At 35.5% G+C, this 12,809-nt stretch overlaps 1 protein-coding gene across 1 annotated transcript in view; it reads right to left on the bottom strand.

Annotated features, from left to right (window-relative positions):
• Window positions 1-1,208: 1,208 nt before the first annotated feature.
• RAB21 (RAB21, member RAS oncogene family) overlaps window positions 1,209-12,809 on the bottom strand; it is a 28,684-nt gene continuing 17,083 nt past the window's right edge. Inside the window, exons 4-7 of the mRNA XM_082664965.1 lie at window positions 11,646-11,709; window positions 5,272-5,326; window positions 4,677-4,765; window positions 1,209-1,948 (exon numbers count right to left, since the gene is read on the bottom strand). Coding sequence (XP_082521091.1) covers window positions 1,806-1,948; window positions 4,677-4,765; window positions 5,272-5,326; window positions 11,646-11,709 — 351 coding nt within the window. The 3' untranslated portion in view covers window positions 1,209-1,805. The remainder of the gene's footprint in view (window positions 1,949-4,676; window positions 4,766-5,271; window positions 5,327-11,645; window positions 11,710-12,809) is intronic.

Below are 12,809 nucleotides of genomic sequence, written 5' to 3'. Positions count from 1 at the left end.
ACAATTTTAGCTTATCTTCCTGAAGACTCTTTCCACTCCGCCCTCCCTAAACACACACAGTGGAGAAGCAGTGTGTTGAGTTTGACAAGGACAATAATTAAGGAAGGTAAAATGAGGCCTTATAGAATACTTAATACTAAGTTAAAATTCTAATATCATAACATCAAGGTGTCAATTTATTCAACTTTAACCCATCTGGGAAAGTTACTTCTTTAGTAACTATAACCTCATTATATTCTTTTAATTGCTCATGCTAACAACTTTATTGTATACTACTGCATCTTATAAGAAGTAAATCCAGGGACCATTCCATTTTATCTTAGACATAACATTTACTAGTTTTCCAAGCATGACAGAAATGGAAAAATATATATATTAGCACAAGAACAATTTGTTAATTTCCACAATTTGTGTTCCTTCTATGAGCAGTGCCTGATTCTATGCTATCAGTCCTATGCTTAAAGAAAGAAAGAAAAAAAAAAAAAACTTAATGAGAGACTAATTTACAAAGTATACAAGAATATAATTTTATAATAAATCTTTCCAGTGTTCACTATAACTTCATTACATGAAATGTTTCCCTTCAAAGAAACTCAGAAGGATAGCTCTTATAAAATGAAACAAAGCTTTCTGTGTTCATCTCTGGCAAGCAGTGACCAGAAACAGCTTGCTCACAAAGGATCTAAAAGTGCTGCCTGTGGAGGAGAAGCTACCACTAACATGCTGTATGAATGAGTCTTGGTGAGTGGCTACTATCTGGGACTTCTTCCTCTCTTCTCCTACCAATGAGTCCATCTCACATAAAGCCTAAGAGAAAACTAAAGCCTTGCAGCAGTGAAACTCAGCATGCTCCACTCAAATACTTCTAAGGTAACCATTCTAAAGCAAAATGAGCAGAAGTCATCTCTTTTATCCAAACAAAAAACCCAGAAAACAAAAAACAAACAAAAAACCCCCCCACAAAAGAACAAAAAAAAACCCACCCAAACCAAAAGGCAAATGCTGTCGCTCAATCATTAGATGGATTTACAGAGGCAAAAAATGTGACAACAGCAATAATTCAAGTAAAGTATATGAGAAAATTTAAACACGCCACTTTCAAGTTAAGACAAAAGTGAAGGGGAGCTATGATCAGAGTCAAAAAGCTTAGACATTATCACCAAATGTTAATTCACTTTACAGTCATCAATGAGACTACTGTATATATTTTTGCACCTTGCGCTTGTAAAAGCAGATAAAATATTTAATATGTAATTTACAATGTATTTTATCAGCTCAGCATACAGGATGAATATAGATTATATCAAAGTGTAGTAGACAGTTAGGGGCCTGTGCAAACCCTGCAAAAATAGTACTTCAGGTATCTGCTAATTTTAAAAAAAAGAAAAACAGTTTGCTGTTTAGAAGTGATACAATTCAAACTACCACAAAATACAAAGGACTGCAAAAATGTATACCATTCCAACAACATATATAAGTTATTAAATAAAGATTTGATTTAAAAGAATATAAATGAAGCCTTTAAGTAGGTCTTTTCTACATGCATATTACTCCTTGTTAAAGAAAAAAAATATGTAAAAAGGCCATTGGTAACTGCTTTGTTAACATGTGTAGAAAATGCCAATTCTCTGGTCACGAACCCCACTAAGTTTAGCACTTAAGGTCTCTGCAGTGTTATAAACGTAATTTAAAATACTGTTAACTCTCTAATTCCATTGGTAAAATAATGTGACTTGGAATATGGCAGTCTTTGTGTTGAGGGCAAGGATCCACAGTTTGTTATTTTATTCCTTAGGGGTGAACAGTTATCCAGAAGAACAGCACCCTCCGCCACCGCTCTGGGCTTGAGGTTCATCATCAATAATTTGTACACCTCGCCTTGCAGCTCCTGGTTGACTGGAGCCATTGCCTTTTGCCCTTTCATCCACTTGTGCCGTTTCTATCATCCCTAAGAGAGGGAGAAAGCAGAAATTATTTAGGACCACAATTGGCGTTTTCTGTTTCTATAATTTCAGTTTACCACCATGATAGCTATTTCTGACTTTCAACCAACAAGGAAACTAGATAAAATTAATAGCAAGCGTACTTGTCCAGTTGTATAACAGCCACAGTGACATCACCAAAGAAAAAAAGGTTTTGATTTAAACAGATGACTGTATACAAGTGTCATCCTTAAGATTTTCCAATTATACTTAGAAATACGTCAAAGAAGGTCAAATTGTTCCAAGTACAAGCAATATTTAGGGTACAAGATTTATTCTTCAGTAAGTCATGTAAACTTTTAACCAAATAACATTTGAAAGAACAAAAGAGTTTAAGATGAAAGAGGAAGAACAAAGCTGGAGGACTCACACTATCTGATTTAAAGATACAGTAGAAGTTACTCGAATGATGACAGTGAGATACTGGTGATTGTGTGGTCCAGCACAATCTTTTCAAGAGATAGTACTGGAACTGGACATTTACGTGTAAAAAATAAAAGTTCAATCTATACTTCCCACCATATGTGAAAATTAACAAAAAATTAATTACAGTCTTAAATGTAAAACAAATTTCTAGAAGAAAACACAGGAGGAAATCTCTGTAGAAGAAAATCTTTATGACTTTGAGTTACCAAAGGTTTCTCATGTAAGACAAAAAACATGACTCATACAGAAAACCTGACAAATCAGACCTCATTAAAATTTAGAACTTCAGCTCTTTGAGAGACAGTTAAGAAAAATGAGAATATAAGACACAGACTAGGAGTAAATAGTTGCAAAATACATATCTGAAAAGATGAGGAAAGAAAAGAGAGTCCTTAAAACAGAATAAGGTTTCTTAAACTTGGGTCCAGAGATTGCTCTTGAACAATGGTTTCCAAATTGAGGTATACGGGATAATCCACTGAGGTAAAATTAGAAAAACTTCAATTTATTTTTCCTTAACCTTTCAAAATTTCTTTTTTTTTAATGTATATTTTACAATATGGAAAATCATAAGTACTTATACATGTTCTATAATTTTTAAAATAAATGTATAGAGAATATTCAATTCTTTTATATAAAGATATGATATATAACATTTATAAGCCACTGATCTAGAACCTCAGTACTCAAAGTATGGTCTGAGTACTAGTGTCATTACCGCTTGGGTGTCTGTTAGTAAAGAGAAGCTCAGGCCCACATCAGACCCATTTTATCAAATTATGCATTTTAACAAGATCTCCTAGTGACTGATATGTACAGCAGTGGTTCTCAAATTTTAGTATGCATCAGAATCATAATGAGGGATTAAAACACAGATTCTGGGCACCACCTGCAGAGATTCTGATTCAGTAGGTTTGGGGTAAGGCCCAAGAATTTGCACTTCTAACATACTCTCAAGTGATGCTAATGCTGCTGATTGCAGGACCACATTTAGAGAATTAACACTCTAGAAGAATTATGAATGATCTTCAGGCTTACATAAAACTGAAATTTACTTCAAAGTTTGTATATATGTACATTTTTTTAGAGCAAAAAACCATCATTCTGAGGTCTATAACTATAAGGAATATAATTTGACAAAATCATTTCAATCCATTATTCTATAGACTAGGGTTTTCCTAAGTATAGTATACATTCTATTGGTGATATGAGAAATGACTTTCAGATTGTATATAATAAACATTTTCCTTTCTCTTTTTTTAATATGGAAAAGCTCAAACATATATAAAAGTAGAAAGAAGAGCATAATGAAAATCTGTATGTCCATCACACAATTTCATCCATACTTGGCAATCATCCCTACCATTATTTTAAATCAAATCCCAGATACATAATTTTATTCATAAATTATCTTAATATGATTTCTAAAAGATAAAAACATTTTAAAAAATAATTCTTTTTTTAAGCATAACCACTACACAATAACCACGCCTAAAAAAATTTACAATAATTTCTTAATATCAATATCCGGTGAGTGTTCATATAGTCCCAATTGTTTCACAAATGTTCTTTTTCACTAGTTTGTCAAATTAGGATCCAAATAAGGTCCATCCACTGCAAAAGGTTGTTACAACTCTTAAATCTGTTTTATTCTGTCCATTCCCCTTCCATTTTTATTTTTAATAGTAATGCATATATTTTAATATGTATTTAGCAAATACTACACATAAGATTTCATAGCCATTGATTACTACTTGAAATAGGGCTAAAGAAGGTATTTAAGCTTCAAAAAATGAGTTAAAGATACTAAGTAAATAATAATACTGGTCGATGCGACAAATCATCAATATGGTCAAAATGGAAACTGTAAAACATCACCCCAGGGGCTTCCCTGGTGGCGCAGTGGTTAAGACTCTGCCTGCCAATGCAGGGGACACGGGTTCGAGCCCTGGTCCCAGAAGATCCCACATGCCACTGAGCAACTAAGCCTGTGCGCCACAACTACTGATCCTGTGCTCTAGAGCCCGCAAGCCACAACTACTGAAGCCCGCGCACCTAGAACCCATGCTCCACAACAAGAGAAGCCACCGCAATGAGAAGCCCGTGCACTGCAATGAAGAGTAGCCCCCACCCGACGCAACTAGAGAAAGCCCGCGCGCAGCAACGAAGACCCAATGCAGCCAAAAATAAATAAATAAAATAAATAAATTAAAAACAAACAATCACTCCGAAATATTACCAATATTTTAAAAAGAGCCATATACCTACTTTTACAAAGGTCAAGAAAAAGTTCCTCAATTCCTTTGTTCTGTTTGGCTGAAGTATGATAATGTTTCGCTCCCACAGATTCTGCATACCTTAAAAAAAAGTAACATCAGTAATTGAAGTAAAAATATGTTTCATGTTTTTGTCATGACTGCCATTTGAACTTTTTTTACAATAGCAATTTTAGTGACTTATTACTAATTAACCCAGGTTTAGTGAAATTAAGATTATATACCATTTGACGTTTCTATATATTGAATCAACTTTTAAATAAGAATAAAATAAGACTTTTATTCTAAGTTAATCTGCAACCCAAATACTTCAGTTTTTGTGACTCACTGACTATTTGGCCATGACGGTTTTCTTTTGCATCACTCTTAATACTTTTTACTGAAACCAGAAAGAGAAGTGAAAGTAAAATAACTTTAAATGTCACCAAAAGCCAGAAATTGCCAGTGTAAACTCGCTTCACTGAATCCACTAGCTCAATCTATATTAAGAGGTTTGAGTAATAACTAAATGGTAAAGTACATTGTGCAAAGAGGAAGACTTCTTACAGAGAGTGACTGAAGGAAGGAAGAGAAGGGATAACACTTACGATTCTGCTTCTTGAATGGAAACATGTCTCTCCTTCTCCAAGTCTATTTTATTACCTAATTTGAAAATGTAAATGCCAGTCTTTAATATTGATTCATTTTTATAATGAAATTAAGCCAATTCTAAATATACAATTGCCATTTTAATCATCTGGAAAAATAATACAAATCCCCACTCACCAGACTTCTAAATATCCTTCTAAATGTCCTGAAACTGTAAGGTTTCAGGACATTTGGATATGAGGGCTGATCATGACTGTCAAGGTGAATGCCTCAACCTCCCTCAAATGGCTCAATGCACATCCCTCCTGAAGCTGCAGCCTCTGTCAGAGAAAATAACTTTTCCAAAGAGATAAGCACTATTTTTGATTTAGGGTATAAATGGGACTAAGATTCACTAGGGAATCCTAAGGATAAACCTATGAGTCTTAGCCAAGTGTAAATGGTCCCCAATCAATAATTATGGTTCATGAAAATATATTAGGCTAGCCTCTTGGATCCTAAGAATATTTTGGTTTTCTCGATGATATTAACTGGTTAAAGAAAGCATTAAAATATATGGCTTTTGAAGTACTTCACCACTGCAGGGGAAGAAACTACATTTGTTTTAAAAACATGAGACAACTTAGTATATGAACATCATGCAGATTTTAAATTACTGAAAATAAGTTTAGCTCTCCTTAAACAATGGAACCAAACTGAGATTATGCCATAAAGCCACCAGAACAAAAGTGTAGGAACTGCAAAATGCAGATTCCTTATTATATACACAGTAGAGATTAAGGTAAGTAGGCTGGACAGAGTGCTAAAGGCAATGGAAATAACATACAGAAAAGGGGAAAAATACCCTAAGAAAGGACACTTTAAACAAATATTTTCATTTCTTCTATTATGACCTATAGGGGTAAAAAAGGAAACCTTGTAAATAAGGTCATTTTTTCTCAGGACCTTAGAGAGTCTAGAAGACAATTTCAGATAAAGTATTGAAGTAAGCACCTAATGAAAGATGCGATGCTTAGAACTGAGAGGTACAAGCCCAGAGGTTCTGTATATGAAGACCTCAAATAATCTGAGCACCTAATTACGTGCAGCTTTAAGCAATGATCTGACACCATAGCCTAAGGTTGAGGGAGGGAAGCAGACATTACTAAAGCTCAGCTGGTACTAACAAATTCAGTAATAAACTCTTCCTTCTTTGAACAGTTATCAGCCTATCTCAGCAAGAAGACACATATCAGTTCTGATTTCCCACATTATACTTTATCAATAAAATTTTAATTTGCTAAATATTACAACCAATATATCCAACAGTCACCAGTGGAATAAGTTGTTTCATGCTATGAAGAATGCACAAAGCACCACCTAGTGGCAGGCAGCTCCAACAAATGGAGGCACAAGATTCTGCCACTGTAAAAAGGTAAAACAGCCTCCTACAGATCAAAGGAGACTTTTGTTGCAATTAACTAAAACCCTATGAGTTGGTTTGTTAGAGTTTTAATGTCTCTTTTTTAAAAATCCACCATAATTACCAACATCTATTTTTAAAAACTGAGGATAGGGAAAGTAGACAATCACCTTGTTGCCTCACATGAATATTTGGGGAAAATTATTGACACTGCTTTATTATTTAACAGCATTTTAAACTTAACTAAACTTTAATAAAGCCAGTATTTTTTTGTTTTTTAATCTTTTGGCCATGCCACACGGCTTGCGGGATCTTAGTTCCCCAGCCAGGGATTGAACCCAGGCCACGGCAATGAAAGCGCCAAGTCCTAAACAATGGACTGCCAGGGAGTTCCCTAAAACCAGTTATTATTAAAATGGCTAACTATTTTAATAACATAATTAATATTTTAAACAAAAAAAAAATCCCTCTACTATTTCTTTGAACAATTAAGTGCTCATAATGGATTAACAGCACAGACGAAGTCACAAAACTGCCTGTCAGTGACTGACACCTTTCCAAAGTTCAAGACCTTTTTAGCTATGTTCTTTTAAAAGCAAGAGAGCTAAAGCTTGTGGTTGAGGCTCATATCTGTTTCAATACTACTGTGCAGCCACATTGGGAACTTTCTAATAGGCTTACAACACCTGAAAATAAGAATAACCACCAAAGTAAGCACCTACTTGAAAGTATAGTACAATAAAGGCTAGGGGGGAAAGCTGACGGAAGCTATAGGAGAGGAAAAGGCTATCCTGCTAAGAATACTAAAAATTTTATCTTCTTTAAAAATACCTATTTGAATTAAGAACACGGAAGGGATACACCCATTGCTAAGGGCAGACGGCCTAATAGCAATAAAGAGCTAGAACTTTATTTTGCTTAGACTGGATGTTGTGTGGCCTAGTGGAAAGAAATTTTTAAATCTGATAAAACTTGTTTTTAAGTCCTGGCTCATTTCAAAACTATAAGATTTGGGGCAAATTACTTAACCCCTTAGTCTCACTTTGTACAAATGTAGCTAATAAACTTTGCAAGGTTAATGTGAAAATAAGATATATGTAAAAAGTCTAGCACATAGGATGTGTTCAATAGAGTATTTTTCAGCCATCACAGTGAATGATCAAATGGAAAATGACAGTGAATGATCAAATGGAAAATCAATACTGTTATGAGAGAATTAAACTCATGATAATTAACACATTTCCTACCACAACCCTGGCTGGCTTCGGAAATCCCTTAACCACCACTCCCCCAATTTAGTTCGGTTTGCTTCTGTGCTATCACAGCACACCCCCAACCCCTTGATAGCATGTATCATAATGTACAATAAGAGCTTGTTTTTCTGTCTCACCCTACATGATAAGCTCTGGGGAGACAAGGACCATATCTATTTTTTAACTTATTCACTACATTATTCTCAAAGCCTGGTACATCGCCAGCAATATACATTATTGGTTAAGTATATGGGCTTGAAGTAGCAGACAGACCCAAATGAAAATCCCAGGTCTATCTCTATATACTATGTAGTTTGGGAAGTATCAAGCTCTCTAAGTCCATTTTCTCATGTGTAAAATGGAAATGGCAACAATGCCTTCTTGCCGTGTTGTCAGGAGGCTTAAATGAAATAAGTGTGTAGTTCTTAGAATACTTAGAATACTTAGAATACCATTTATTGGCACTCAGTAAATGGTAGCTATTAATAATAAATATTTGTTTAACAAACATACAAATATTAAGGACAGACTAGAAACAAAATACTCTATTAAACAGAGCAACCACAGCCAAGAGTGCTGATCAATGGATTAACTAAAACTAGAGGGAAAAGTCTGCTAGTAGAGTTCTCTCTTCCTGCTTTACACATTATCAGTGATTTAGATAAGGACCTAGAAGGTTCAGCATCTAATTTACACATGAAAAAGCTAGTAGATTATATATCAAACATAAACATTCAGAAACCTATGACAAGTTGAAATTCCTACACTTAGGTTTAAATAATTTAGTTATGTAGGAAGATGGGGAAAGCCTGACAGAAGACCAATACTTATAAAAAAGGAATTCTGATTTTTGTTAACTATAATCTACGTAAAAGAGAAATTGAGTTGACATGACTGCTAAAAAGTATATCCAATCTTGGGCAATGCTGGTAGAAGGACAGTAAGAAGATTTAAAAAAAGAGAGAGCTATAGTATACATTGAGTCAACAATGTTTGGATTCTAGTATTCATTTCAAGTGTAGGAGACACACTGATACACCGAAATAAACCTAGGAAAAAATAATCAGGATGATGAGGATGTCTGAAAGTTAGCCCAAACAGTTGAAAACTTAGGGAAGATTTTAGGTGAACCATCCAAGTAGGCTTCAAATGTTTGAAGGACTGTCTTGCGTAAAGGGAAAGGAACAAATATTTGTCATATGCCTACTCTATACCAAGTGTTTTCCAAATCATTATTTAGTCTTCATCACAATGCTATGAGGTAGTATTATTTTGAAGTTAGTTTTAAAACAGGAGAGAAAATAAACACTGAACATATATAGAATGAAATGAAAATCAAGACGTGGAAAAAATTATGCAGATGTCCATCAACAGCAGAAGGATAAACTGTGGAATATTCATAGAATTAAGTATTAGATAGCAAAGAGAGTAAAATGAAGTACAACTATATACAAGAACATAGAGGAATCTTGTAAACATAATGTAAAGCCAAAACAACAGACAAAATAGCTCCCATACACACATGATCCTATTTTCTGAAATTCAGAACACAACCAGTCCCTTCAGTAAAAAGTCAGGATTATGTCTGGGGTGAGGAGAAGGCAACTGGGGTAGTGTTGGGATGAGAAAGGAGCACAGAAAAAAAAAAGAAAAAAAAGAAAGGGGGCTTCTAATGTACTGGTGAGGCTTCTAATGTACTGGTTACACAGATATGGTAACTTAGTGAAATTTTCCTTTTGTGGTAAATGGGCTCTCAAAATTCTTCCAACTCTGAATTACAAATAGAATTCCATGTCACACTTGCCAACGGAAAAGGGAGAGTGAGAGCCTTTTATACTTTATACCAAACATTAATAAACATTATATAACATGAAATGAGACGTATCTAACCCTACTTGGGGGCAGTAAGCTACCAGTTTCAATATTACTAAACCTTCTAAGAATATGAACATGAAGAATACAAAGTTTAAGTTAATTATCCTAAGTTTATTCACCCAGCTAATTTTTTTTTTTTTTTTTTTGGCCATGATGCGAGGCTTGTGGGATCCTTGGTCCCGGTAGCAGAGATTGAACCCGTGCCCCCCTGCAGTGGAAGTGCTTAGCACTAACCACTGAACCACCAGGGAATTCCCACCCAGCTAATTTTTTAAATGTTACTTTGCAACCTTGGTCAAGTAACAAGTTCTTGAGGCTTCTTTGACTTTCCTTTTTTCTTTCTTTTTTTTTTTTGAAGATTTTTTTGATGTGGACCATTTTTAAAGCCTTTATTGAATTTGTTACAATATTGCCTCTATTTTATGTTTTGGTTTTTTGGCCCCAAGGCATGTGGGATCTTAGCTCCCCAACCAGGGAGGAACCCACAGCCCCTGCATTGGAAGGCGAAGTCTTAACCACTGGACTGCCAGGGAAATCCCTTCTTTGACTTTCTTAAGAATATGTTAGCTATGTTTCTTAGAATGTGTTACTTCCTTCCTCTCTTCTGAGAGATAACCAGAATACCAGATCATCAAATCTTTAGTCATTCACCTACTATGACCACTTCCACTCCCAGTAAGTCCAATATACCAGACAGACAAAAGCAGGCCAAACTTACCAATGACTAGCTGCAGCTTTGGTCCCAAACTCCTATGTGGTCTACGACTCCAGTGTTCTTGTTTGAAATATTCCCATCATCTAGCCTAACATCTAGCATCTAGACTAAAAAGCAGGCCAGATCAGCTCCTGTTCCTCTCCCAAAACTTGCACCCTGATCTGGACCTGTAAAGTTTACCAATCTAATGGTGACAAAATGTAAGAAATGTAAACTCAGGTTAAAACAAAAAAATTCTTAAGGCTAAAAGCAGAATTTGCCCACGGTGACTACTCCATTCTATGTCCTCCACTAAAACTACCCTGGTTTCTCCCAAGCCATTTATCAGTTACATAAAAAGGAAGAGAGAAAACAACCTGAGGCTATTCATAAGGATTAATATCATAAGCAGAGGAGTCTGAATGACTCAATTTGAATCCCATCTCTGATAGCTGCATGATATTAAGCAAGTTATTAAGTACGTATCTCCAGGGCTCAGCTTCCTCTACAAAACCCTCATAGGGTTGTGAAGATTACATGAGATAATGTCCACTGAGTACACAGCATAGTGTCTGGAACACTTTATTGACCAATAATTAGCTGTTATATCATAGAAATAATACTCTAAAGAAAAAGGAAACCAAAGAGAAATGCCAGAAGTCCAAGAGTGAATTCTAGAGTTGTTTTACTTTCCTCTTAAGATATTTTTCCAGTCTAGTATATCATGATCTACTTATATCTTTGGAGTCACATTTGTTCTTAACTCAAAAATGGGTATAGTTAAATATACAGAACAAGAACACAGCTTAAGTCATTGATTTTAATTATATTGTAAAGTAGTTGCTGAACTCTTCTTTTCTAAAATAATCTTATGATGAAAAACCAAGGGTCAAGTTGAAGCAAGGCTGGGGGACTTGATGCCCTACATGTTTAGGGCTTCCCACTTGCTCCCCAAAGGCATTCCTTGAAGTACAGATGTCTGAACCTCCTGAAAGATCACTTCCAAATCCCAAATTATACTAAAATATTAAATACTAAAATACCACTCTTCTTTTTTCATGTAACTTTAAAATGAAAATTACTGATTTACTATTCTTTAATAAAGTGTTAAGGAAACAAAGGACATTTTTAAAAAGTAATGATGCTTACCAACTATACATAAACAGATTTCATTTCCCAACATTTTCCGTAATTCTTTGACCCAGTTTTTAACCTGTGTACACAAAAGAGTAAATATTAAAACAAATCCTGTAACAATGACTACCATTACAACACTCCAAAACTCAACACTGTCAAAATACCTCAAAATTTTGTCAAACAGTCCATGTGTTTAGTTGTTACTAGGAATGATTCACTGTAGGATCATTTATATCGCAAACCACACACACAGACAAACATCCAATGGAAAGATTTCTCTCTATATCTACACATAAGAATAAACACAAGCATCTCTAATTACAGACTTTCATAACTGCCCATAAATCCAAGCAAAGCTGTTCACCAAAGCAAAAGCATGTCAATTCCAGCCTCTGATAATAGATGCTTATAGAGAATCACTTTGGACTTAAGAAAACATGGGCTTAATTAAAAATCTTTTGTAACCCAACTGGGTCACAAATAGAGGGCATAGGAGCTTCTGTGTCACACATTTAAAGGAAAACAAAATGTATATAGGTACCAAAAAGAGTAAAATAAAATTTCATCCTTTGGCGTAGGATAGATTTCTTCAAGTTCAGCGCTACTGATATTTTGGCTCAGATAGTTCTTTGTTGTGAGGGACTGTCCTGTGCAATGTATGATGCTTAGCAGTATCCCTGGCTTCCTACCCACTAGATACCAGTTCCATCCTCCAGGTGGGACAATCAAAGATGTCTCTAGACATTGCTGCCCCCTGGTGGAGAGCCCCTGGTGCACAATGACTCCAGTGGCAAACTGATTCTTCACTACGGATGGAGCAGAGCAGCAAGCACCGTGGGGAGTAAACTGAAATTAGGTTTTTTTTTTTTTTTTTTTAATGCTGGGCTTCCTTCCTTCCTTTCTTTCTTTCCCTCTCTCTCTCTTTTGCTGTGTCGGGTCTCAGTTGTGGCACACAGGCTCTTTGTTGCAGTGCGTGGGCTGTCTAGTTATGGTGCGTGGGCTCCAGAGTGTGCGGGCTCAGTAGTTACAGCGCTCGGGCTTAGCTGCCCCGCGGCATGTGGGATCCTAGTTCCCTGACCAGGGACTGAACCCACGTCCCCTGCATTAAAAGGTGGATTCTTAACCACTGGACCACCAGGCAAGTCCCTGAAATTAAGCAATCTTTTGAACTCATGA

This window comes from Grampus griseus (assembly GCF_964374135.1).
Source record: "Grampus griseus genome assembly, chromosome: 11".
Taxonomy (NCBI): Eukaryota; Metazoa; Chordata; class Mammalia; order Artiodactyla; family Delphinidae; genus Grampus; species Grampus griseus.
This window is presented reverse-complemented; position numbering and strand designations above follow the sequence as displayed.